This window comes from Seriola lalandi, unplaced genomic scaffold (assembly GCF_002814215.2).
Source record: "Seriola lalandi dorsalis isolate HSWRI2012SDOR001 ecotype SW California unplaced genomic scaffold, Sedor1 jcf7180002054945, whole genome shotgun sequence".
In the NCBI taxonomy this organism is placed as follows: domain Eukaryota; kingdom Metazoa; phylum Chordata; class Actinopteri; order Carangiformes; family Carangidae; genus Seriola; species Seriola lalandi.
In genome coordinates this window covers 2,799,995-2,824,708 of record NW_019525496.1, presented here as the reverse complement: position 1 = coordinate 2,824,708, position 24,714 = coordinate 2,799,995, and the positions used below count along the sequence as shown (strand labels likewise).

The following is a 24,714-nucleotide window of genomic DNA, read 5'->3' as shown; positions in this document are numbered from 1 at the left end:
AGCATTGCCACAGAACCTATAACTGAAAAATACTACAGTTTCCATTGGGATATAGGATAAAATGTGGTGTCCAATAACAAACTGTCCATAAAATACCCTTATCTTAATAATTTACGCTCCATGGTTAATAGGGTTTTACTGTAAGTGTCTCTGTTTTGGTAAGTGTCTTTCTTCTATTAATATTTTTTGTCAAAATTAATACTTTAAAATTACATACAATGTATTACATCTAAATATATGATTCAAAGTTAGCTTAGCCACACCAAACTGCACTAATTGGTAGCTTCAGTGATTCTCTCCATCATGACTGGATTTATATCATTTAGTTAAGTGGAATAAACAAAGTACCAAGATGTAAATTGGATATTTTTCAATTACAGATAACAGCTGGGGAAATAAATAAATACATAAATATATAAATGTGGCTATCTCACTTGCTAGCATCCACTTGCTATTATCTTGCTTTAGTTGTGTAGTTAGTTGTTTGTTTCTCTGTGACAGAGTGCAGTTACTGCTGTTTGGCTTGGCTGTTAGCTCTGTTTTATAGTCACTGGAAACTTGATGTGCTTTTTTTCACTGAAATGATATGGCATTATCATTTTTATATGACAAAACACACACCAGGAAGTTGGGTATTAACAAGCAAATAATATATTCAATTTTTTCATGAAATTAATGGTGAAACTTAACCTGCTGGGACTCAGTCAGGTCTATGTTTTGTAGATTAGACTGAGTGCCTGAATACTTTTAACTAGCCTCAATGTAAAACGCACCATTGCTGTAATTTGCCTCTGGACTGTAGAGCAGATACTCTTAGTGACTAACCTCAGCGGTCTAGATAGCCCTGGTTCTTTGAATTCAATGGAAGAACTTCATTACGCTGAACAGAAATCTTAACCTTTAATTACACATACTCACACACACGCACACACACCACTATTATCACAGAAGATAATTGGGGCCAGTTAAAATAAGTTTGAGGTAACTTTTTCTCTCTAGTCACCCATGCGCTGTCTTTTCTGTCTATTCAGCTCAAAGAAACTGTGCTTCAATTACACAGATTGTAAAGGAACCCTGGGCACCTCAGTAAGTAGCTGCCATTGAGGTCAAAGTATACCTCTCAATACCTCTACTGTATGACAAACAGGGCCTCTTTGCTATTGGGGAACTGAAATGACTTTAGACAATTGTACTGCATGGCAAAAGTCTCCTATTGTAAGCTTTTTTCATTCTGCTCTTGGGATGGTCTCACACAAAAGCATTGATTTGCTTAATTTCAATGGGCAGGAACCCCAGGCCATGCAATTTTTTTTCACTCTGTATTGAAGCCAGCACTAAAGACATTTCTGTGCTATTCTATTGAGGTAGCAACTGTTATTTGTTTCTTTTAACAGAGAAGAAATCTAACCCTGGAGTGATGCCTGTTGAGTAAGATGTCACATTCATTTCGAATCATATTGCTAAACCTGACGAGCGCAGACAGTACCAAATCTACAGTGTCTGACTCAATGTCACTGTTTTCATGTGTATTCCACAGTCACCAGGGTAGTACATAAGACTTGCACACTGCTCTGTTAAGTTGCTTTCTAAAGACTCATCCTGTGTCTGTGAGCTTGAGAATCAGAGTTATTCAAAGAAAGAGAAAAGGAGGATTAAGTTTGGTTGAAAGGAGCCTGGTCGTTTGTAAGCATCAATTACTGAATCCATTCAGCTTTGGAGTGAAATGATTATTAGTTGAGGCAGGAGATACCAATGAATCGCAAATGTAAATTAATTCTATGTCTACTGGGATTCCTCCATTTCCAGAGGGTCGTCTATAATACATGATGGGGTAAATGGTTGGGACCTAGTGAAAGCAGAGGCTAATGTTAGATTACAGCAGCTGGAGATGACCCAGCAGGTTGAGACCAGCAGAGAGCAGGGCCTGGCAGTAATAAGCCACAGCGGGATCCCACAGTGATGCATCAGTGGTTCACACACTCAGACATAGACAGTACAATTAAACACAAAATGGAGACCAGTGGTGCACATCAGCAGTGTCACTCAGTTAGCTTACAGTAGTGTGAATGAAGATGGTATGAAATATGGGCCTTTGAAATTTTAACTTTAGTCCTGTACCTGCTGTGTTTCATAATCTTTCATTTTAGAATATTAAAAGTTGCTACACGTGGCAATGCGTGTGTTATTAAACACCTTGCTCACATCTGTTCTATGTGCATTTATTTGAGAAATGATACGATCTTATAGTAGTCCTTGATAACCCAATACATTCAGATGAGATAAATGGGAAGTTGGAATTATGCAGCCTGAGCAGGAGATACGGGATGCAGATGTGTTGCAAAGGGAAAATTCAGTTTCAGTTTTCTGTCATAAAGCAAGCTCCCTTTGTATCAAATAAAAATCCGACAGATTTCCTGTCAAATCTAACAAAATTACACATTATGTAAATTGCTGTATAGCCTGAGCCTGTTGGTAATGTCCTCATTTGTTCACATTTATGATCTGTTGTTTCATGATTAATGTGGCCGTGATTTATTAAGAGGTAATCCATGGCAAAGCCTGAAGTCACCTGAAAATAACACACCATGCAGAGTGCATTATTTTTCTTAAATACAAGGATCTAAACGGATTATCTCATTTACAAAGCACCATGGCCACTGACTAAATATCAATGTACAGTATTTTGCTTCATATTTTGGAGCAATATGCTTTTTAAATAAAATGGGTATTGTCTTTAGCAGGGCCAAATGAATACATTATGGGTGCCCAAGGACAAAAATGCCTTAAAACTAGATTTTATGGCAAGATTTTAGGGTCCCCTGTAGGACCCTGGAATAAGACAGTTATTCAATTTTTACTGGCGCATGCAGTATTGCTAAACTAAATTACAATGAAATCACACAATGAGCTTGGAGCCTAAGGATCTCAGGGCCCAAGTGCAGTTGCTCTCTATGCCCAATTGGTAATCCAGCCAAGTAAATGTAGTAGAAGTTGAAATAAGTACCTTGTATCACCTATAAGCATTGGTTTAGAAAGATGGTGCAGAATAAGAGGCTGTGCAGTTGTCTGAAAATAAGCCACATCCTGCCAATCAGAATTGAGTACTCTCTATGGGTATTACATATAGCACTTTGAAAAAGGCCTCCATGGGAAGCGAGGGTAAGAAGGACTGTTCATGTGAATCAGGTTCTACTTGTCATATCTCTTTGTCTTTCAGACATGTGTCCTCCTTTTTGCCACTCTTTGCCCTCGCCAGTATGTAAAAGAAAACAAGATAATAATGTTTGGAGATCAGCAAACACAAATGCTTAAACAACAGAACACAAGAGGCAGTAATTCAAGTGTACAAATGCTCTTATTTATATTTTCAAAGATGTGTCATGCAGCTTGCTTTATTGTTCATTTGATTCTCAGCTGTTGATGCTGGTGTTTGTGCTTTACTTACAACCCCATCTGCTCCCTCAAGTCTCACAGATAGGAGTCTTTTTGTTCAATAATCTGTGGGAGAACTGCCTGTCTGCTTTATCAAGGATCTCTCTGTTAGCATTCAGCACGCTGCTGTGGCTGGTAATGTGTTCTGGGCCGTAATTTCTGCCTGTGTCTCGGTTGGATCTGAAAATAAGTGAGATTTATGGTGTCAGCCTGAGTGACACGGGCAGCATGAGAAGTAGTGAAGCTGCCTATCCGGGTGTTGCGATTAGCCTCTGCTTCTACCACAGCGCTAACACATCCACATTCTGACCCCACTAGTCTGGCAACAGCTACAAACGAACAGGTCGAGCTCAGTGTTGAGTTCGGGATTTTGGGGTCTGCATTATTCATAGTGCATCAGAGAGAAGAGCGGGTGGTAAACACAGTGTATATGATTAACACCTAATCTGGTGCTTTTACCACCATGATTGATGACTTGTCATTGAGTCTCTTTATGATCTTTCATGTCATTTCAAGAGCAAAAGCATTTAAAAAAAGGCCATGAAATATGCCAATAGTCAACTAACCTATAGTGAATGAAATATTCATACTTCTGATAAACATTTTCATCCCTTGGTGATAAAGTATGTGTACGTGTGAGGAAACTGAAATGGGAGTCGGGGGCTTGTGCTGTAGACATTAAACGCCACTCAAACAGTGTCCTGAGGCTATTAAGCAGACTAAAAGAGACATGTCCTTTCATCAGCTCCTCTCTCCACATTGTGCATTGCTCAATGTGGCACTTCCTCCCCTCTATTCCAGTGGGCGTTTAATTGGCTAGAATCGAGAAACATGGAGGAGAGTGGGAATAAAGGCCTTGGTAGCACCATGCAGAGCGATACATCACTGCATGACAGCGCACTGAAGTGGTGGGATGATTGTGAAGCCAACACACTGCCTTTTAATGAGGGTCCTTCTCTTGCTCCCCTCTCTTCTCTTCCTACTCTTGCTCCTCCAAGAATCAACCAGTTCCTCTCCCGCCTTCCCCTTTTTCCTTGTTTCTTCCCGACTGACAGGATAAAGGTGGCTGCAGTACGTGGCACACAAAGACCCATCTCCACTCAGCAGTCACCCCTCGCTGCATCCTAAAACACTTCTGACCGCTTTTCAGTAGCAGTGCCCTGTCTGAGGTACCCGCCAGTCTGAGATCTGATCTGCTCATTACTGTTGGCCATGGCTGGTCGGGAGAAGATTAACTCGATGGCTGCTTTGATAGTGGATCCGCTCCAGAAAGTGTCAATTTAAAAGGAGAGGTAATGAGGGATCATGCTGAGGATCACATGGACATGGTGAACTGGTGCCACTTTAATAGGTACCTCATTCAGTAATTAAGAGACATTATAGAAAGGGCACTTCATATGCTGTCAGAGTACATAATAGAAGTCATCCACACAAAGGTGGCAATATGTGAAAGAGCTGAATTGATAGGCTGATAATAGAGAAGTGTAGATTGTGGCACATTTGTGGGTGTAACCTCTAAAAACCACTATAATTATTTCTGAGAACTATAGAATGTTTTTTTTTTTTTTTCAATTAGTATGCATTTGTATGCATTTCTATTTAAACCTTTGGCAAAACATGCACATTATTAGATAGAAAGTGCTTTAGCCAGGACCGTTTCATAGTGACCAGGTATAGAGCAGACTTTTATTTCAGGGAAAACAATGACGGGGCTTTTTAATTAGCTGATTGACATCAGCTGCTTTTTTTATGCGTCACAATGACTAGCTCATTCATCAGCTACTTGGCTAACAGCTGACTAGTTACATCCAATTATATTCTGAAACATATTCTGAGCACTGAATAACATATTCTCACTGTTACTCTACTGATACACACCCTTTCCAGTGCTTTTTGCTGCTATAGCTCACAACCCAACCTCCAGACCTCCTCCTCATGAGCTAAGCTTTTTGGTTTAACTAAGATTTAATGTATGCGTTAATTATAGTAATCAACATTTAACAGGCATAGCAAGAGTTATATGAGAAGGTTTATACCACTCGCAAATCTGTATGGTAAATATGATTCTACCACCACCAGCCAATTAGCTTAGTTTAGCATAAAGACTGGGAGCAGGGCGAAACGGCTAGAAAGGCTCCATGCAAATGTAAAAAATTGCTTCTAAAGCTCACTAATTAACACCTTATATTTTCTTGAGTCCAAACAAAAAAATAGAACAGACAAATTCTGGTTTTATGGGGGGTTGTTTGCTGGATGGTTTCTTGGCTGGGGGCTGTGTCTTCAGAGTCTGCTGATTGTTTGACAATCTCACTGAGATGAAAAGACGCAAGCAAGTCTCTGTAGCTGGCCAAGAAATATACCCGCAAATAATCCCCTGTAAAAGCACAACTTGCTAGCCCGGCTAGCTGTCATGGCTGTAGCTTCACATTTATCATAGTAACATAATCCTAATTTTCAGCAATAAAGCGAATAAATGTATTTGCTAAGAAGTATTCCTCCAGGTCCCTCAAATATCAGAGCCTTTTCCAACTAAACCTAAATATATAACCAGTTAAATGGCCATTTTTCTTAACGTTAGTGCCTCTGACAGAAATAAAAGGAGAAAGCATCTTCTTTCTAAAATCTCTGACCTGAGTTTGACTTGTGATGATCAACCATTGTGACTGTGAAAGCAGTAAAGTAAGAAAGAAAACATAAAAAGACTAAAAATGGTTTGCACTGAACCTTCCAAACACACACTGAAGTAAAAAAGTTGCATATACTTGCACAGAAATTCCTGAGCTTAATGGACTCTGTGGTGGAAAGATTTATTGTTGCCCTCACAAACTTCAAAAGAAGGGCAGTCAATGACATATCAAGAGCTTGTACTTTTTTCATCTGCACTGCTTTGGCACCTGCTATGTAAAATGATTCCCAGAACTGTTCATGGATAGTATTGATGTTTTAGTCACATTGAATTGCTCTCAACTATAAATTATTAATGAGAGCACATGATTTATGGGTAAACTTTGACTGCAGCGAAGTGTCACAATGATATGCTGCTGACAGGACAAATCCCCCCACAAATATTAGTAACATTATGAATCGTGCCCAACTCCTTAATCGACATATTCTACAAAGCAAAGGGACTTACTATGGGTAAATATTCAATCTTATCACACATCACGTGAAAGAAGAAGACATCATCTGTGTGACAAGCAGATGTGTAGGTTTATGAACTGCAGTCATAGCACCATGTGCTGCATCCATGCATCTTCAGGAGAACGCTTAATAGTGTCTGTGCTTACAGAATCAAGTTTCAAAAGAGGAAATATGTAGGGTTGGTGCTAAAAGAACAGAGTGACCATGGATTGCTCTCATTGTGTAGTGAAAAGGAACTTGTGAATAAAACATGGCTGGATGTGGAAGTACTATATTTCAAGTTTATAGGACGAATCGGCAATTCTCATGAATACCATACCTGTAATACATCTAGATCAATGGGTCAGGAGGGAGGAGCGGGTGTCCCCGATGAATTTCAACAACAGTCGGACTCGGCTCTCGACGAATCAAGGTCAGGCACCAGGGACACCACCGGCTCTCTGCTCACCTATGAGTGAGAGAGCTGCAGGAGCTCAGAGTAAGAAGCTGGCAGGCTCTGACTGATGCTGGTGCTGGTAAACCGATGCCTCGCTCGTGCCCCTGCTGTTTGCCCATTGAGCTTGGGCCTGGAGGCCAGACGGCAGGGAAACAACCCTGCCTGCGCCAGTCTGCTCAATTTCAGCCTGATATCTATCACACTCAGACAATCGATGAAGAGTTCTTCACCAACAGCCAACCATGCCTGTAGGGGGATGACCTCCTGATCTTTGTCTGATTTCTTCACCCGTCTCTAATCGAGATCCATACTGCCAGCTTAGCTTGGCTTAGCTTGGCTTAGCTGCCCTCTGGACACAGACCTCTCTCAGCAGGCACAAAGGTCAGCTCCACTGTAGAGTCCATTACCACTAAAAAATACACACATTCCTTTGAAACCTCAGTGGGCCAGGATTAAAGTCAGAATGAATTCAGCCAGAATTTGAAGTGGGATGTTAACAATTATGGGGAGATGTGAGATATGGACATGTGCAGACCCTGTCACTCTGAGATTGATCTGTCAGTCTGGATCTGCCCTTCCCATCTTCCCAGCATTTTTTTTTTTTTTTTGCCGTAGTGTACAAAATTTCTATCACCATTACTGACAGAGTTAGGAGAACTGAGAGGGCTGCAGCGACGGGGATGAAGGTTCACAGCATTCCATTAGCAAAACTAGAATTTAAGTGGTTCCACAGGGTACAGGTTTTCTGTAGTCACAGCAAAATAAACTTTTAACACAAATGCCATGTTTCATGCATGAACCACGCAATGCATCGTGGGTCATCTTCTGAGAATTGCAGTGGCACAGGAAACAAGTCATTTGACCTCACTGCTGGAGGAGCTTTCAGAAGCATTGTGGAAAGGTTAGCTTTCTTAATGGAGACCGATCATTCTCTGATGTCATTGTAATGAGCGAGCTTTGCAGAAATATGTCCTGCAGCAGCAAAATGTGTTCATCTAAAGCTCTAATCACATACCACAAAAACAAAGCAAGGCTGTATGAGAGAGTGTGTTTAAAAGGTAACAAACCTGGTCCCCTCACTTTTAGCTTTTCAATTACAAAAGAATTTCCGAGCATACAATCTTCTACCCTTTGTGACATTGGAAGAATTTGCAATTAAATCTCTGAGTATCTATTTCTTTTGAAAGTAACTCCCACTTTGCAGCAGTGTCATGAAATGGTGCAGCAATTCACCCACTCCATTCCTCACTTGTTACTGTACTTGCAGTCGTGGTGAAAATGAGTGTCAGTTCGTCCAAATACCTTTTTTTTTCTTTTTTCTTTTTTTTTTATGTCCTGCGATGACGAAGGAATTAAGGAACATGGAAAATGTAAAGCTGTACAGCGTCAAGTATTCCGATCTTGTTCTGAATTAGCTGGGCATTTATCACAATCCATTGTCCCAATTAGCACTACATGTAGTATGCCACATGTGCATACTGCGGCAGCCTCAATTAGTGGCTACCACTTCATCACCAGTCTCTCTGCTGTAGTAGATGCTAATGGATTGCTCACTTGGGGTCCATCCATCAGCCCCTTATTGTAAACTGTATGACTCATGCTATGTGAAGAAAAAAATGCTACTGTTATCCTGTTCCACTAAAATGGCAGGGGCATGCAGTAGAGACTCGACACAAGTGGCTGAGGTTATGAGACAAGGGAAATCAGGTGCTTTCATGTAGGGTGTACAGTACCGGCTCCTCTGATAAACAGCTTGCATGATATTTTGTGTGCATGTGATGCATTTCTGCAGGATTAGCTGGCACATAAGTGCTTATGTCTCTATGCCTAACTATGCGTTTGATGAATGGTTCTCCAGATTTCACTTGCCTGGCAGAGGAGATGTGCATTGCAACAGAGGGAATGGAATCGAAAGGAGTAAAATGAAACATTCATTGGAGGATGTTGATAGATGACTTTATCATGTGAGAGCAGAAGTGGCCAGAGAAGGCCGGGGTGATGATGTATTGTTTAACGATACATTGGAGCGGTACGTGAATACAAACGGCTTCTTTCATTTCGCCTCATCTCTGTGGCCGCGGAGCTCGTGTGACTGAGCACAGTTTGGTGTCTCGACTGGAACAGGAAGACTGATGAGTCCAGATATGATGTATGCCCTGTCCTCCTGCTCCCTCTCCATCACCAGGCATCCACAGCACGGGTAATGATGATGAGGGCAGCCTGGACAGGAGCGTATTACTTCACGATGGTAAAAGATAATGGACCAGCCTCCTACTGTGCAGGGGAATCTGCACAGGAATCCAATTACTGCCTTTAAAATCCATCTCAAGATGACCCAAAAAAACACACAGCTCTTTTGCACTTTAAGTGAAATGGAGGATGCCAACACAAGGAGGTGGAGGGTGACAAGGGAAGCAATTAATCTACATTGTAAATATATTAATGTATGTTTGTATGGAGCAAGCAGAGGAAATATAGGGAGAGAAAAGAGGCGGAGAAAAAAGAGAGGAAAAGATCTGAAAAAGCAGGTGAAGAGAAGACAGGCCGTGGACAGGCGAGCGGTATCACAGTCGACAGAAAACGTTCTGAGGCATTTCCTCGCTATAAACTGACTAAAAGTTTTGAGTACTCTTTTCATTTTCTGCTTTTGAAATAATTGCTGCATTTGCAGAACTGCGGCTTCACGGTTTGAAATTGGTGACAAAGTGGTGAGCGGCGCTCTGAGCCCTCCCAATGCAGGTGGGTGTGTGACAACACACAGGAGGAGCCCTCTTCAAAGGGAGTGGAAAAAAAGGAGAACTCATCTTTCAAAACGATGTCGCTGCTTTCCCAGAGGTGTCACCCATGGCAGAGCCCATCACTTGGCTGGGGAAATGCAATAAAAAGACCTTTTTATAATAATCAATTCCAGCAAGGGCGCAGTAATTTAGAACACGGCAGAAATGGGCAGGAAACGGGTCTGAGGAGCCATTGAAGTAATAGGCCATAAATGTGATCAAACCCAAAATAAGCTTCCCATTACTAATAGTCATTAGCTTTATTACATTACAACCTTTAGAGACATGGTCAGTTATGGATCCTCATTCAGTTTATGAGATTATTTCTGGTCAAAACACAATTACAGCAGCTTTTCCATTATGACAAAATACAGTCCTAGACTAATTAGTGCTAATTACAGATGAAAGGACTTTCTAGAGCAAAACCACAGTGCTGTTGTGTCAACAGATGCCTTCAGCATGCTCTGTGAAGTCTCCCCTCTCAACTTGATTAAAAAAGATTGGAGAATTTCCCCATGTGTTTCTCCCTCCACACTATCTCTGAAAACAGCCTCCCTTTCCCCCTCTAAGTGTGTTTCTTCCCTTCGCTTCCCCACACTTCTTCTTCTTCTTCTTCTTCTTCTTTCTTTCATCTGTAACCTCGATTTACTGTCAACATAACTGATCACAAAAATATTCCTCTACTGCAAACAAAAAACAATAACGATAACAATGGCATCAAATAGACTGTATGAGAAAGACAGGCTTTCAGTTCATCTCTATGCAGCGATGCAGCACTGTAGCTAACTAAAAAGGCAGCTATAGGCAATCATATTCCTTTCAAAGCTCCATTAAGCAGTATGTTTTGATATTAATGCTGACTGTCTGTGATGTAAATACTGTTGATCCCATTGAGGATCAACACCACAGTTTGCAGCTCAAGGCAGCTCATTACTTTGTCTCTCAGAGACCCAGATCTTTTTTTTCTTACAAGCCAGGGGTTGAAACAAGAGGCGAAAGCATTGAATATTTGACTCTCATTTCACCAATGGTGAGACACAGGACTCTGATGGGTTGTCAGTTTCGGTCTGTTTCTGCTAGATGTGTAAGTAATGTTTAAAGCTTGCCAAAAGGGGTACGTTGACATTTTACAAATCAGATGCTGAATACCGCCAAACCACACTCTTAGAAATTGCCACAGAATTTAAACATCACCTTCCTGACAGCCATTGCCAAAGGGGTTATTTCTAGCGGGAGTGTTTCTACTTGATGTTCTTGCTGAAATCCTTGTGTCCTCAGACTGTCCGGCAGCTAAAATCCAGATGAAATAAGCTCGAAATAGAATCTTAATAACAAGCTTGATACACTCATCTCAGTCATCTTCAATTATTACTGAGTGCTCTGTGAAAAAAAAAAAAAGAAGAAGCTTAACGAGAAGCAGTAAGCAATTTTTGGATTAATTTGCCCAGGGTTTTACTTCACAGGCTACATACAGTCTGCCCAGTGCTACTGGTGGAGTGTGTTGTAGCTGTGTGTGGCCTTAGATGAAGACTGCAGGTACTCCTCCGAGCTGGCTCTATCCAATATTAATACTATCAATGAACCTCATTGTTTCTAAGCATGTGATTTTCATATATTCATGTACCAAGTCTGCTACCGCTCCATCTTCACTACTCAGCGACTTCAGTTCTGTTTTTCTATTGGAAAAATCTGAGTTTGTCTTCCCTTTGGTGGTGAGAGGGTGCTGTCTCTCTCTCTCTGTGTATGTGTGTGTGTGTGTGTGTGTGTGTGTATGTTTAAGGTGGGTTGACAACACTGCTCTTACATTACCTTACTTCCTCTTTTCTATCAGCGAGGAGTGTAGCACAGGGGAGGGAGAGGAACTTATCTGTGGGCCTTTCATGCCACAGTGATCCCAAGTAATCTAATTCAGCCTTCCTCTTTCTCGCTTGTGTGCCTCTCTCATATTGGTGCATGCAGATTGCAAAAGCCTTGCGTGTGTGCGCGTGTGTGTGTGTGTGTGTGTGTGAGGGAGGGAGAGCAGGGAGAGAAAAGGGGACAGGCAGGGAGAAAGACAGAGTTAATGAGTTCTGAATGTGTCTGCATGTATAAGTATTTGTGTTGTGTGTTAAGTACCACGGGGTGGCCGGAGATGCAGTGCACCTTGGGAAGTTGTTCTGTGCAGGAGATGAAAGCAGCTGTGTGGAGTCTTAATGGTAAAGCAAAACGCAATGAAACAAAATTGTCCAAAACGACCCTCTATTCAATAAATATCTGACAATAAAAAAATGTACAAGTATTATTATCAAAAGTAGATACTGTATTTTCAATACACTGTAACCACACACACACACACACACACACACACACACACACACACACACACACACGCACACTGTAACATCTGTTTAACACACACAATTTCTCTCCTGTGATTTCCTGCCTAAATCATCCTTTCCCTAACTGATTTAGCCAAGTTTAGCGAATAATTGTAATATCAGGTTAACTAAGATGGATTTTTGTCAGTGTGAAAAAAAAGAAAAAAAGAAGTTACATGATTGATAGTGAGCCACGAAAGCCCCCTCGTCTATGTGAAATGAGCAGAATAATCAGAGTGAAGAAGCCGACACTTTCAGGACTCAGTGATGACTGGATGTTAGATTTTGGGGGGGGGGGTGTGCTCGTTCACAGATTCATTTTTACAGTAGTGAAATGAAATGAAATCAATCGGTAAAGTAAAAATTTGACTGGGAAATGTGTTTTTCAGTGAGCAAGCAAGGGCAAATTCTCTGGTTGAGTCCCTTTTATGAGTAGAGCCTTTGTGAGATAATCATGCAAATTATCTTTGCGGTTTTTTTGTCAGTGGAAGGTGTGGGAGCTCACTATATATTCCTAGAGCAAGGCAAGTATAGTGTTGATACATCAGTGACATGAAAAGGACGTGAGAGAAGGAACTGAAACAATCCTGTAGCATCAGACACATAGCTTCAATTATCCTGAGAGTGGATCAGTGGGTGAGGATGCGCCTCATTCCTCTGAATCCAGGAACAGCCACCCACGGGCATCTATCATCTACACAGCTACAGGCAATATTCAGAGAATAACACTGACACAACAGTCAGGTCTGTATCATACAGATCAGAAGCACCAGAATAGAAGTGAATTCAATCTTTGTTTTAGTAATCAGCGCTGATGTGACAGCACATCTTTCTCTTTAGTCAACACAATTGACATCGCTCATTTTTTTTTTTTTTTTTTTTTCCCCCACCTGAATGTTCTTGATCCAAATCAGACGCAGTGCTTTACAGGTCACTGGGCCGAGCTGTAGAGATGTGTGAAAGGCTCTCTGTGTGAAGTTCTATAGAGGGAGCTTTGGTAAATCTACACAACAGAGTGACTCTGCCTCGCTGAGGGAGACACACAGCTCCAGGCTTACCCTCAGGCCAGAGCCACCCTCTACACAGGATCTGAGGCCTGCTGGGAGCTACAGATGCTCTCCTCCTGGCCTCCTCGTAAACACACTCTGCGGGCACAGACCTACATTACAGCTCTGCCTCCTCTATCTGAGCAGCAGAGGCGGAAGACGTACTCAGATCTTTTTCTTTGGAGTATAAGCGGTCGTAGCAGTACAGTCTTGCCATTAAAAACCCATCAAGTCATTGTACTTCAGTGTTATCAGCGAAATATAATCAAAGTACTTATTATACAGAACGACCCCTTTCAGAGTGTCATTATGTATGTACTATATGATTGGATTACTGCTGATGTATTGGTGTGTGCGCAGCCTTTTCGTGTTGCAGCTGGTCAAGGTGGATCTAACTTGACTTATTTCATGTTGCGTAGTGTAGAAACTATTTATAATGAGTTTTGAGTGTTTTCTTTATTTAGAATGTCTTCTTCTTATTGTCTTTCTAGTGTTTTCTTTAGATAGCACCACACACACGTATATATGGGTAGGCAGGTATAGGACCAGCACACATTTGGGAGTAGTGTTTATTTTTTGTTTTTGTTTTTTTTACCGGACACAAAAACCCTGCATACATTTCATTCCTATTCCTAGTTTGTTTCTCTTTGATGGTGGACAGAGAGCCATTGCAGGAAGTCTATTTTACAGTATTGTGCGGTGGCCCTGAGAGCCCTGGAAGCACTTGCAGGAATGTATTATGATACATGTACTATAATACATCCATGTGCACTTGTTCGATGAAGTTAAAAGCATTGAACAACAAGTGCATGAAGATGTTTTCTGAATATGTTTGTGGTTTGTCTATTTGTTTTTGTTTGTTTGTTGATTTGTTTTCTTAGGTTGCAGTGCGGTGAGCTCTTAGGGCCACTGTCTTATTGTATTTAAACGCTCTTCACATTTTTTATATGTAAAATCTGTAAGTAGAGTAAAAAGTGCAGTATTTCCTTCTAAAATATTGTTGAGTAGAAGCAGAAATTCAAATACTGGACTTATGTACAGTACTCAAGTAGATGTACTGTGTTACTTTCCACCACTGCTAAGCAGCAGCTGTTACACTGGCCGTGTGACATTGTTTGTTTGTATTTTATAATTATAAATTCATCATTATCAAAAGTATTTCAATGCCAGTGAAATTACTTTTACGCCACATGATGTTAAAGCAATTACCCTGCTTGTTATTCAAATGTTTATACTTCACTGAAAATCTGGAACGAAACGTGTGACCAGATCATGAATACATTCATCTCTCTTCATCAGGCTGCCACCAGTCATGCTTAAAAGTGCTCAACCATTTCCAATGCAAAGTATTCATCCGCTGAAAGAGAAACATTTGCAAATGTTGATTCAAAGTGTAAATTTAATAGAATATCAGGACGCACTATTTCACATTCAGTGATGAGTGTGCAGCCATCTATTTAGTCGTCGCACTGAGCTGGAAGTGGCATCACTCACCATGGCCAGGGGCACGATGCCTGCAAGGTCCTCCTGCGCCAGCAGGATCTCCGTCTCGGCCTCTTGTGTGGCGGCACGACTGGCTGGGTATTCCACCTGCCAGGCCATCCAGCGGCTGCCCAGCGGCTCTGGGAAGCTTTCCATTTTCAGATCCACCTGGAGCACCCTCTGAACTCCCATCTCAGACCTGCCAGGGTGCAGAAAAAAAGAGAGTGTCAGTGAATGGTTAAGCAGATGGCTTGGCGAGAGTTTTAAAAAGAAAAAGTGTGTGTGTGTGTGTGTGTGTGTGTGTGTGTGTGTGTGTGTGTGCATGTGTGCGCGTGGGGATTCGGGGACTCGTGCGTGTATGCGAGCTCATTCAACCTACTGTCTGCCGTAATGATGACAAACGGTAAAAGCTGATGAATGTGTCTGTGGCTGAAATCTATGACATTTTACCAACTGAGATTCTTCAAAATGTCAAGTCCCTTTGTGTTTGACTCACTGGTCAACCCTCCGCTTTATGGAATAATATCACCCTCTTTTTCCTTATTCCTCTCACACTTTTCCCCAGGTGATGTGCACTGTAAATAGAACCTATAATCTTGCGGCTGCTCCTCGGAGCAGTTCAAAGGAATGCTTCACCCCCGCTAAGGTGTTGATGGTCGGGGTTTGTCACCGATGCCCTTGTTTGCCGCAGCAGAGTGTAAATATACGGCATCCTCTGGCACGATCTACGGCAGGTCTGAATTAAGTCAGACAAATGGAGAGCGTTGATAATAAAATTTCCCATGGCGCCATAAGTCTCTGGTGCTCAGGGTTTAAATATAGCCTGCAGGCAGGAAAGGTCAGCTTTACACGGGAGCCGGAAGAGATGGGAAATGGCACAAGATCTGTTAGCCATGTCTTGCGTGTCAAATGGCAGGACTCGGGGCCAATAAATTTCATGCATGGTCTCTGTGGCACAGTGGCACAAAACAGCATTTTGTAATTTGAGCATGGTGAAGAGGAGAGAGACAGAGAGCGGGAGAGATGAATAAAGCCACATAGTGTTTTGTTAGGAGAGGAGGGTGCATGTGCATATCACGTGGAAAATGCCATAAAGCACACAGCTGAGAAAAAGGCAACTTTAAAAGCTAATTTTAGTATCAAGCAAACAAAACGTTGCCATAAAGAGAGATAATACACGTGATCCGTCATGGAAAGCCAGCAGAGATAATGTATAATGTCTTTAATTATGAATAAGAGACTAAAAACAGTAAAACAATAAATAATACAAAATGTTTTATCCACTGCTCTCATATTCACGTAGGTCTGACACTATTCCCACATCATTCTCATATTATTCAGTTTTATTCTGAGAGACTGAAATATTTGTTGCGCAGCGGAGCACAACAACCCAATTTTCACATCCAACAGAGGTGCATATAAATAATTAAGATGACAACCAAATAACTTGTATCACATTTCATAACGGCGTACCGATCAGAGTGCCGTAGACGTAGTCGCAGGACTTCCATAACTCTCCCACAATGCCGCGTGAGAGAGACAGATGCTGATCCCTGCTCGTGGACCGGTGAAGCCACGAGCTTCATCAGGCAAACAAAGTTAACAGATGATGCAACGGACGTCCAGAAATAAACCTCTGAGCGCTCCACAGTCGCCCAGCATCACACAGGGCCTGTGTCAGCCATCAGCCCAAATGGCCTACTTTCTACAGCACAGGCACATTTTTACTGCGGAAAGGTTGCTCCGGCAAACATCACACACTTTTCATTTTTCACACACACATGGGGAAAAGAATGGAAGTGACTGTGCAGCAGAAAGGGTTGATTGTGCTGTACACACACTACCCAAGTACAGTACTCGACAAAGTTAAACGGCCCACAGAAAAAACAGAGAAGTTGTCTGTTATTAGGTTTTTTTTTTTCCCTTCAGAGATGTCAATTATTTCCCTGCTCGCATGATCCAGTTGGCAGAGTTTAATAGCAGCTGTGAATGCTATGAATTTTATGAGGTTTTTATATTTTTTTCCCACAAGAAAGGTGCCAGCCAAATATTGAGGTTATGAGCGTGTACAGTGTGGGGGGGTATAAATAGTCCTCCTGCTTCGTTTTAACATTCAGACATGCTGCTAATTTTGCATTTTTGTGACAGAAATATCCAACTTCAAAAGAAGACCTGAAAAGACGACAGCGGTGTAAAGAACGACTGTAGTGAAGGGTGAAGGGAAGAAATAAGAGGTTAGGTTAATGCAAAGATTAGATCGAGGACAAGAGTGAATACGTATAAAGAGACGCACACCATCCCTTCACTTATGGGCCATTCTTCGGCTTCAGTAGGCGACACCTTTTGCAGGGGAATGAATGGAAACTATATGGCAGCGCATGGAGAATGTCTGCAGGTGCGTGTCTGACTAAGGGGTTCGTGATTTTCAATGCACAAGGCTGGGACTATAATAAATACAATGCTTATGGTGGAAATTGTCTATTTATCGCGTTTTTTATGATGACTCTTAAAAGTCAAAGCTGCTACTGGTTGTATATCTTGCTAGCCAATAAGTTGTACAGCAGATGGCAAAAAGAGGGAACGATAAACAAAGACATTTTGGGCTCCTTTCCTCACAGAGAAAGCCTGGCAGCGCTCCGCCTTCGACTGTCCGATGTACTTGACCCCTTTTGACACACGTCATAAAATGAAACCTGACAGAAACATCGGTGTCAGGGTGGATGTGACTCAGGCGTTGACTCAGACACATCAACCATATACACACCAGCACGCCATCCTGAGCCGACCCCCTCTCTCTAAGTCTGCTAATCACATGGCTCGCTGGGGGGAAACTGTTCATTTCTCTGTCACTTCCAGCATGCGGCCTAATTCAATTAGCAACAAAGGGCCTGTGGATGTGTGCCACACAGCTGGCCTCAGCCTGATAATTATCTGTAAACTAGCTGTGGTTTGACTAAATCTGAGGCCAGACAGACGACCGGAGGGCAGCCAAAGGCAACAGAGAGGGGCTCAGTAGATAACAGGCCCTAAAGTTGGAAGCAGCTGGCCCTCTGGCTTTAGAGACTGGACTGGAGAGGAAATCAGACTTGACAAGATGCTGCCCGAGACGGCTGACAACCGACTCACTGAGAATTGCACGGAGGTGGCTGAGAGGATGCTGTTTAGCCACATTTGGGATGGCCATAAATCACCACGACACCAGCGGCTCCGTAGGACACGCAGGGAATAGCTTAGCACCACAATGCATTTGTTTAAGACAGAGTTACACTTTTACACATGTTTGTTTTTCAACGGATCAAATAAAGGAATACAGAAACAATACATAGATAGCTTATAGCTGCCATGCTAAAATAACCAGCTGCTGGCTATTATAATACTTTAAACAGACCGATATGAGGGTGGTATCAATCTTCTCATTTAACTTTCAAAAAATAAGCAAATAGGGGCTATTTCCCAAAATGTCAGACTATTGACTATTGACTACTGTCACATGTGACAAAATCCCAAATAGTTGCTGATCAATTTTCTGTCGATGAAATCCTTTCAGCTCTTCTTTGCAAATATACAAACTCTTAAAATCAGGTGCTAGCGCATTATTAGAATAATATTCTCAACGTTCGCCACATGTCCTTTCAAAATGTGTTATCAACAAATCCAAACTTCTATTGTTCAACTCCTGTCTTCACTAATTACACAGTCGAAAGAGCTCTTCGCAGCGCCACCTTATCTTGATTGGAGCATGTTAGAGAGCTATTGGATTTTTTGGCTGCAAGAAGGTTAAAGAAAGTTAGATTTAAATGTCAAAATGAATAAACAGACACAAGACGAAGTTAGTGGAGGATTTTCCTTTTTTAAACAGATTTCTCCAGAGAACGAGCTATAATTGAAAGAGCTTCTATTGTTCCATTATCAAACTCACTGTGTCATTGTGACACTTCTTGTTTAATCTCCCCCTGATGTGATAGGGATTCATGTGTCCACTGCCTCACCCAATGGGGTTTAGAGAATAAGGCAGAGAGAGAGACAGACGGGTTTGTCTTTGTGGGATAAATAAAGCGACATTTTCAGATCCATTTTCTTCATTTCTCAACCTGTAGATCAAGTATTCCTGGAAATCCCCTGGTGTCGTCGTAACATTAAAACAAGAGAATGGTTTGGCTTCATGTCTGGCAAAACATTTGAAGAGTATGTTTTATGTATAAGATACTAGATTAAGATGTAGAGTTTTCATACAACAAAGGGCCATAACAAACTTTAGCAGAGCAGCACGTAACGCTGCAGATTCACTGTAACAAGAGATGTTGAATGGAAACAGAATGGCAGATGAAGATGCATAATGCAGGCTGGTGGAACCAGAGGAGATGCTGTCCAAAACAGTCTGAGGCAGTGGTGTTATTGTGTGTGTGTGTTTGTGTGTGTTTGTGTGTGTTTGTGTGTGAGGGGGGCCTCAACTCTAAACTACTCGTGGAGGGAAAAAAATAATCAAATTTGTGGCTTCAGTGGTGCTTGAAAACAGCACCCAGAAACTCTGCTGTTCTCATGCTCCGTCACCTGGAACAGCAGTAAACCAGTCAGCACAATGAAGCCAGGACACACACATACACTCACACATGCAGCCACAGACACACACACACACACACACACAAACACACACACACACACACAGTTATGCATATGTGTATGTGCGTACACAGTATATCCCGTACAGCAGAGCATCCATGTATGAACCTGTGCCTGCGCACACACACAGACAAACACTGTGGTCCTGACCACTCATGCAAGATGAAGTTTTCTGAATTTAATATAAACATCAATATGCAACAAACTCTCTTGACTACTGTCACCTGTTGTACTGTAAAACATAATGGCTGCTACATGTGTTTGTGTTCTCCACAAAACCCTCTGCTGCTTGCAGAGCTACAGCTTGTAAGTCAACAGATATCACAAATACACCAAAACCTTCCTCTGCAAAACACGGTGGTGCAACAATGAGTGTGACCCACTCTTTAAGAGACTAAATATAAATAAGTAATAATTAAGAAAGATTGATTGTCGGGCCACAACTAACATTTATTTTCATTATTCTTTCTCAATTAACATTTGTTCAGAAAAGAGTAAAAAATATCCGTAAGTTTCCTCCCTTCCGAACTGGTGTCCTCCAAAGATTTTGTTTTGTCCTACAAGTTCAAAACGCAAAGATAAATAATTCATTTTACAGTGATGAAAACCAGCAAATCCTCACAACTGAGGAGCTGGAAACAGAGTGTGTGAAAAGTTTTCATTAAAAATGACTCAAATTATGAAATAATTGGTTTTCAAAAAACTTGCATTCAAGACACTAAGTTTCTGTATTATTAATTATTAATAATGATGGATAATGGGTCTTTTGGTACCTGCTACTATTTTTACAACAGTTGAAAAAAACCATTGCAACTACATATTACTACAGCTGAAACCAGGAATTTAGGAAGTACAAATAAAACATCCTTTACATGCAATTGTATACTTAACATACAATGTGAATTTGAAATGTAAGAATAAAGATATATGTATCTTTGTTCTTACATTTCAAAGCTGTACACACAAAGCCAGAAATATAATTCTGGTGGAGAAATATGAAATCCCTTAATTTATGTTTTTGGCCTAAAATAGTCTTATTTGAAAAATTGGACTGCAATTATAGAATTTAAACAACTCTTCTTGAGGTTGTTTAAAACCCAGAAATACAGTAAAGACATGACCTCAGTGGCAGCTACCACCCAGACTAACCTCAGTGACTGGTGTTTTTGGTCACATGTATAAAATATGGGAAATAAAAGGGATGAAAACAGATGACGTCATGATGCACAGATGCATGAATAATTGGACGGATATGTCATATGATATGACAACAATAATGGTACATGAATAGGAGCTGTTAATGTTATTAGGACAGACAGAACAGTCTGGCCCATCAGAATGAATATCTTACATGAGGGGCCCATTAGAAGTAAATTGCCGCAGGCTGCTTCCAGAATCTCTTTTTAGGCCTGATTTCTGAGAAAGGAGCCCAACGGTCACAGCATGGAGTGTAATCTCTCTGCTGAGGGAACCCTGACCACAAACCAGAGTACTCAAGTCACATTTTCACAGCCCCTCTGCAATCAAAGCAAATCACTCTAAGCCTGAATGTACTGTAGTCATGGATACGTTCAAAAGCCAAAATGTCAGCACAGACAACAGAAAGCATCAATTTGAAAAGCAAAGGGAAGAAACGGCGCCTATGGACCGGAGATCCATGGACACTTATTATTAGTTAAAATGTATTAATAGGCTAATTTCATAGTACATTTTGTGTGTGGAGGTCGAGAACTGTACAGGAATATCAAACTTCCTCTAGTTAGGCAGAAGAAACTTGAGCACAAAGCAGGTGTGGTAAGTCCATTAGTATTTTTATACTCCAAAGAATTTTTTCCAGTCAGACACAGTGCGTTTCTGAAAAAGGTGGGAAGCAGGGGTTTCAGAGTTGGCGGGGTGGGGTTGGGGTTGGAGGCGTAGGAGGAAAGGAACCCCCAGACGCCTATACCCAGCAGACCTTTTCAATTCAGCCATGTCCAGAATGGAAAGAAAGATAGTGACAGAAGGAGAAAAAGGTGTAAACTCCCACTGAAACACTGTGGAATAAAGGGAAGACAGGATGTAGAATAATAGTGATAAATGTCAGCGAGGTGTAGCTGCCTCTGTGGCTTCGGAGGTTCATGATTATGCGGAGATACTGTATATGGTATGTAGTGGCCACAGGAGAGTTAGAGCCAGTTAGAAGACGCGGGAATTGTACAAGCGTGCAATTGTCAAACAGACAGCACAATACAGTAAGTCAGCTTTTCCAAAAATCAAGACCCACCTTCATTTCTAAACCAATTTCAAGTGTGTCTTGGTTCTAAAAGTGTCAACATGAAATTTCTCTCAAGGTTGGACCCACTATAAGGAAATAAAACCACCGAATTCAAAGCATCTAATTCTGTTTTTCCTTTTCCACAAACAGTGTTCCTGTAAGCTATAAACATCCCTCTGTACAAAGTGCCCGCAGACGGGACCCCACAGCCACCACGCAGCCCCCAACATTAACCTGTCAATATGACATTGAAAACGACGCCAATTTTACATTTGATTAAACTTTAATGCCGAGCTGCCTCTGAACGTATGGGTTTGTGTTGAGTGCGTGGGCGTGTGTGTGCGCGCGAGTGTGTGTTTATACGGATCTGTGAGTACGTGCGGGACTTCTGTATTTCAAACATGTCAAAGTGTCTCCTACGTGAAGGCTGCAGCGAGAGGCCAGTCAGGCGAGCCGGGGCCATCCCTCATGTTGTGATCATTTCCTCCCGGGATCCTAAACCAATACCTTTTGATTTACGGTGCGTCAACTGACATTCATTTACACACCTTTAAACTGGCAGAACAAAAATAGAGGAAATAATAAAGCAGGGTGTTAAAAGAAGCTCTCTTTTTAAAGGTTGTGTCAGAGGTGTGGGAGTGCGATGGAAAAGCACAGATTCTGGTAACAGTCGTTTAAACTTTAGAGCAGGAAGCATAAATCCTTTGCCATGTCTGTTTTTTTTTTTTTTTTGGTATACAAGTTCTTCTTGAGTACACTCCACACTGTCCTGCAATAATACAAATCCCTGTGTGTGTCTAGCACACTTTGCTCAGTAGCTGCTAATGTTAAACAAGAATACAAAACAGTCGGATGTATCTAGAGAAGAAAGTACAGGGTTTTTTTGAGGGTTTTGGAGTTTATTTCCTCTTCGTCATTCTGCTATTCAACCACACACTTCATTTTATATCAAAAGTTACAATCAATTTAAAAAATATGATGCTTTGTTACAGATTAACGTAGTTACATCGTCTCTTTTAGTCTCTCTGACCAAATGCAACAGTAAAATGCTGCTTACACGTTAATGAATCACTTCTATGACTCAATATGAATCAATAAGTTAATATACAATGATATATAAGTCTCTGGGGCTGTTTTTGGCCACTTAAAGTATCTTCTGCTGATAATATACTTTTACTTTTTTAATACACAACTTTGACTTGTACAGGAGTATTTTTCTTACTATATTTGGTCAGTAGAAACTAATGTGTTTGTTTTACAGGAGGGTCTGGAGATGTTTATTACGACAACTTGAAAAGTGTTCGTTGGGACACTATTGACTGCAAAGTTCGAAGCTGGTGTCTGATCGGGGATCTTTTCTGCACGCTCCTCATCTTCTCTCTGCACCCATTCCTTGTCATCTCTGTTGTCCAATCAAGGTATAAAGTTCCTGGAATAATAAATAATAAAAATAATTCTAAAATATAGGAAGAGATATACTCTCAAAAAGGTGTTCTACATCACACTCCTTTGTTCTTTGAAATGACAAGAAATAAATTCTGTAAATAAAATTTCCATTGATCTCATTCTCCAGGAGCGCATAAAAAAAAAAAAGAAGAAAGATCGGGCTGGTACATTTCAAATAACCTACAGTGCCTGAATTAAAACCCACTTTTAATAAGCATCAGATTCCCTTTAATTTAATCATTTATTCTTTACCCCTTTCTAACATGCACACAGAGAAAAGGGCTGAGCACTATTAATTATACGATTATAATGAAGCATGGGCACAAACCGAGGGCTTCTGGCTTGTGTGCATCAAACCCAATAAGGGGATCAAATTTCCGATTAGCTTAACAGTTTTCTGCAGCATTCATCAGCTAAAATATTCAACTCCCACACGCACACACACACACACACACACACACACACACTGCTCTTTCTCTCTCTGTACGGGAAATGGGGGAATTCAGTCTTCCTAGCTGCCACATTTGGACTGAGAAGCATTTTTGTCATTGCTTTGCTTTTGCTTTTATCACTCAAATCATTTACTGGCACTTCAATAAAAACGTTTAGTTGGCAGGTTGGTCAGCTTCTGTACAGAGGCTAAAAGACAGTATTTTACACATACATTTTATCAGTGCAGTAATATGGTGTGGCAAGAAAGTAGAGACAGTATATCTCCAGACAGTCAGGCTAGTTAAAAGTCAATTTGTCTGGGGGGTATAAAAAGGGGAAGGATGTTGGATGTAAAAGGTAGAAGAGTGTCAGGAGGGGAATATTCCATTAATACATTTGTTTCTTAACTCGCTCCGGATTGCCTTCAGGGAAACAAGGCACAGTCAGTGTGTTAGCCCAGGCACAAACAGTGGCATATCAATTCCCAGACAACAAAATCTCATCTTGGAGTTAATGAAATGCACCATGCCAACAATAGTCTAATCAAAACTAAATGCTTTTCTGCACTGCGTCGTCATTAGAGTCCATCAGCTGAAGTAGGCTCCACGGTGTAATCGATCCATAATGACGGTAGTTCTCATCACCAGTGACCTCAGACTCTTTTGCATCAAACATCACTTCCCAGTCAGCTGCACTCTATATCTGCCTCATTCATATCTAAATAGCAAATTGCAATATAATAAATTGCTACTTGTGCCGACGGTTACACTCAATTTTCCCCACATCAAATCACTCATCTCAAGGCTGGATAACAGACATTTACCACTGGGAACGGTGCAGCAAAGCTGCTGATAACTCAGCTACACACACACTAGGGGGCAGCAGACACTGAGCCCTGGGGGTGGTGATGCAAACGTTTGTGCAGATAAACTGATCCCCCCTCCTCCTTGTACATGCTCCCTCTGGCTGATCTGCGGGTGTGACCGTCCGGGCCTGCCCTTGCACCTGCAGGTGCTGTGACACTGGCAGCGCCTGTCCTCCTCGGAAAAGTCCTTAAAGACCCACGCAACCTGGGTCCTTTCAGTTCTGCTACCGTTGGCATGGTAACAGAACCTGGAGAACACACAAGAGTCATTGACCAGAGGGGCCAGGACTATCAGATCAATGGCACTCTATTTCATCTCAACACCCCCCCTCAACCCCACCCCACCCAGCTTGTAGGATGTGCAAGGTTGAGGTCCAGGCTGTGCGGGACACAAAAAAAGGGTGAAAGAGTCAGGGAAAAGGATCA

At 41.5% G+C, this 24,714-nt stretch overlaps 1 protein-coding gene across 1 annotated transcript in view; it reads right to left on the bottom strand.

Moving 5' to 3' along the window:
- si:dkeyp-14d3.1 (transmembrane protein 132C) overlaps positions 1–24,714 on the bottom strand; it is a 131,123-nt gene that overhangs the window by 23,976 nt on the left and 82,433 nt on the right. The window contains exon 4 of the mRNA XM_023393853.2: positions 14,684–14,870. Coding sequence (XP_023249621.1) covers positions 14,684–14,870 — 187 coding nt within the window. The remainder of the gene's footprint in view (positions 1–14,683; positions 14,871–24,714) is intronic.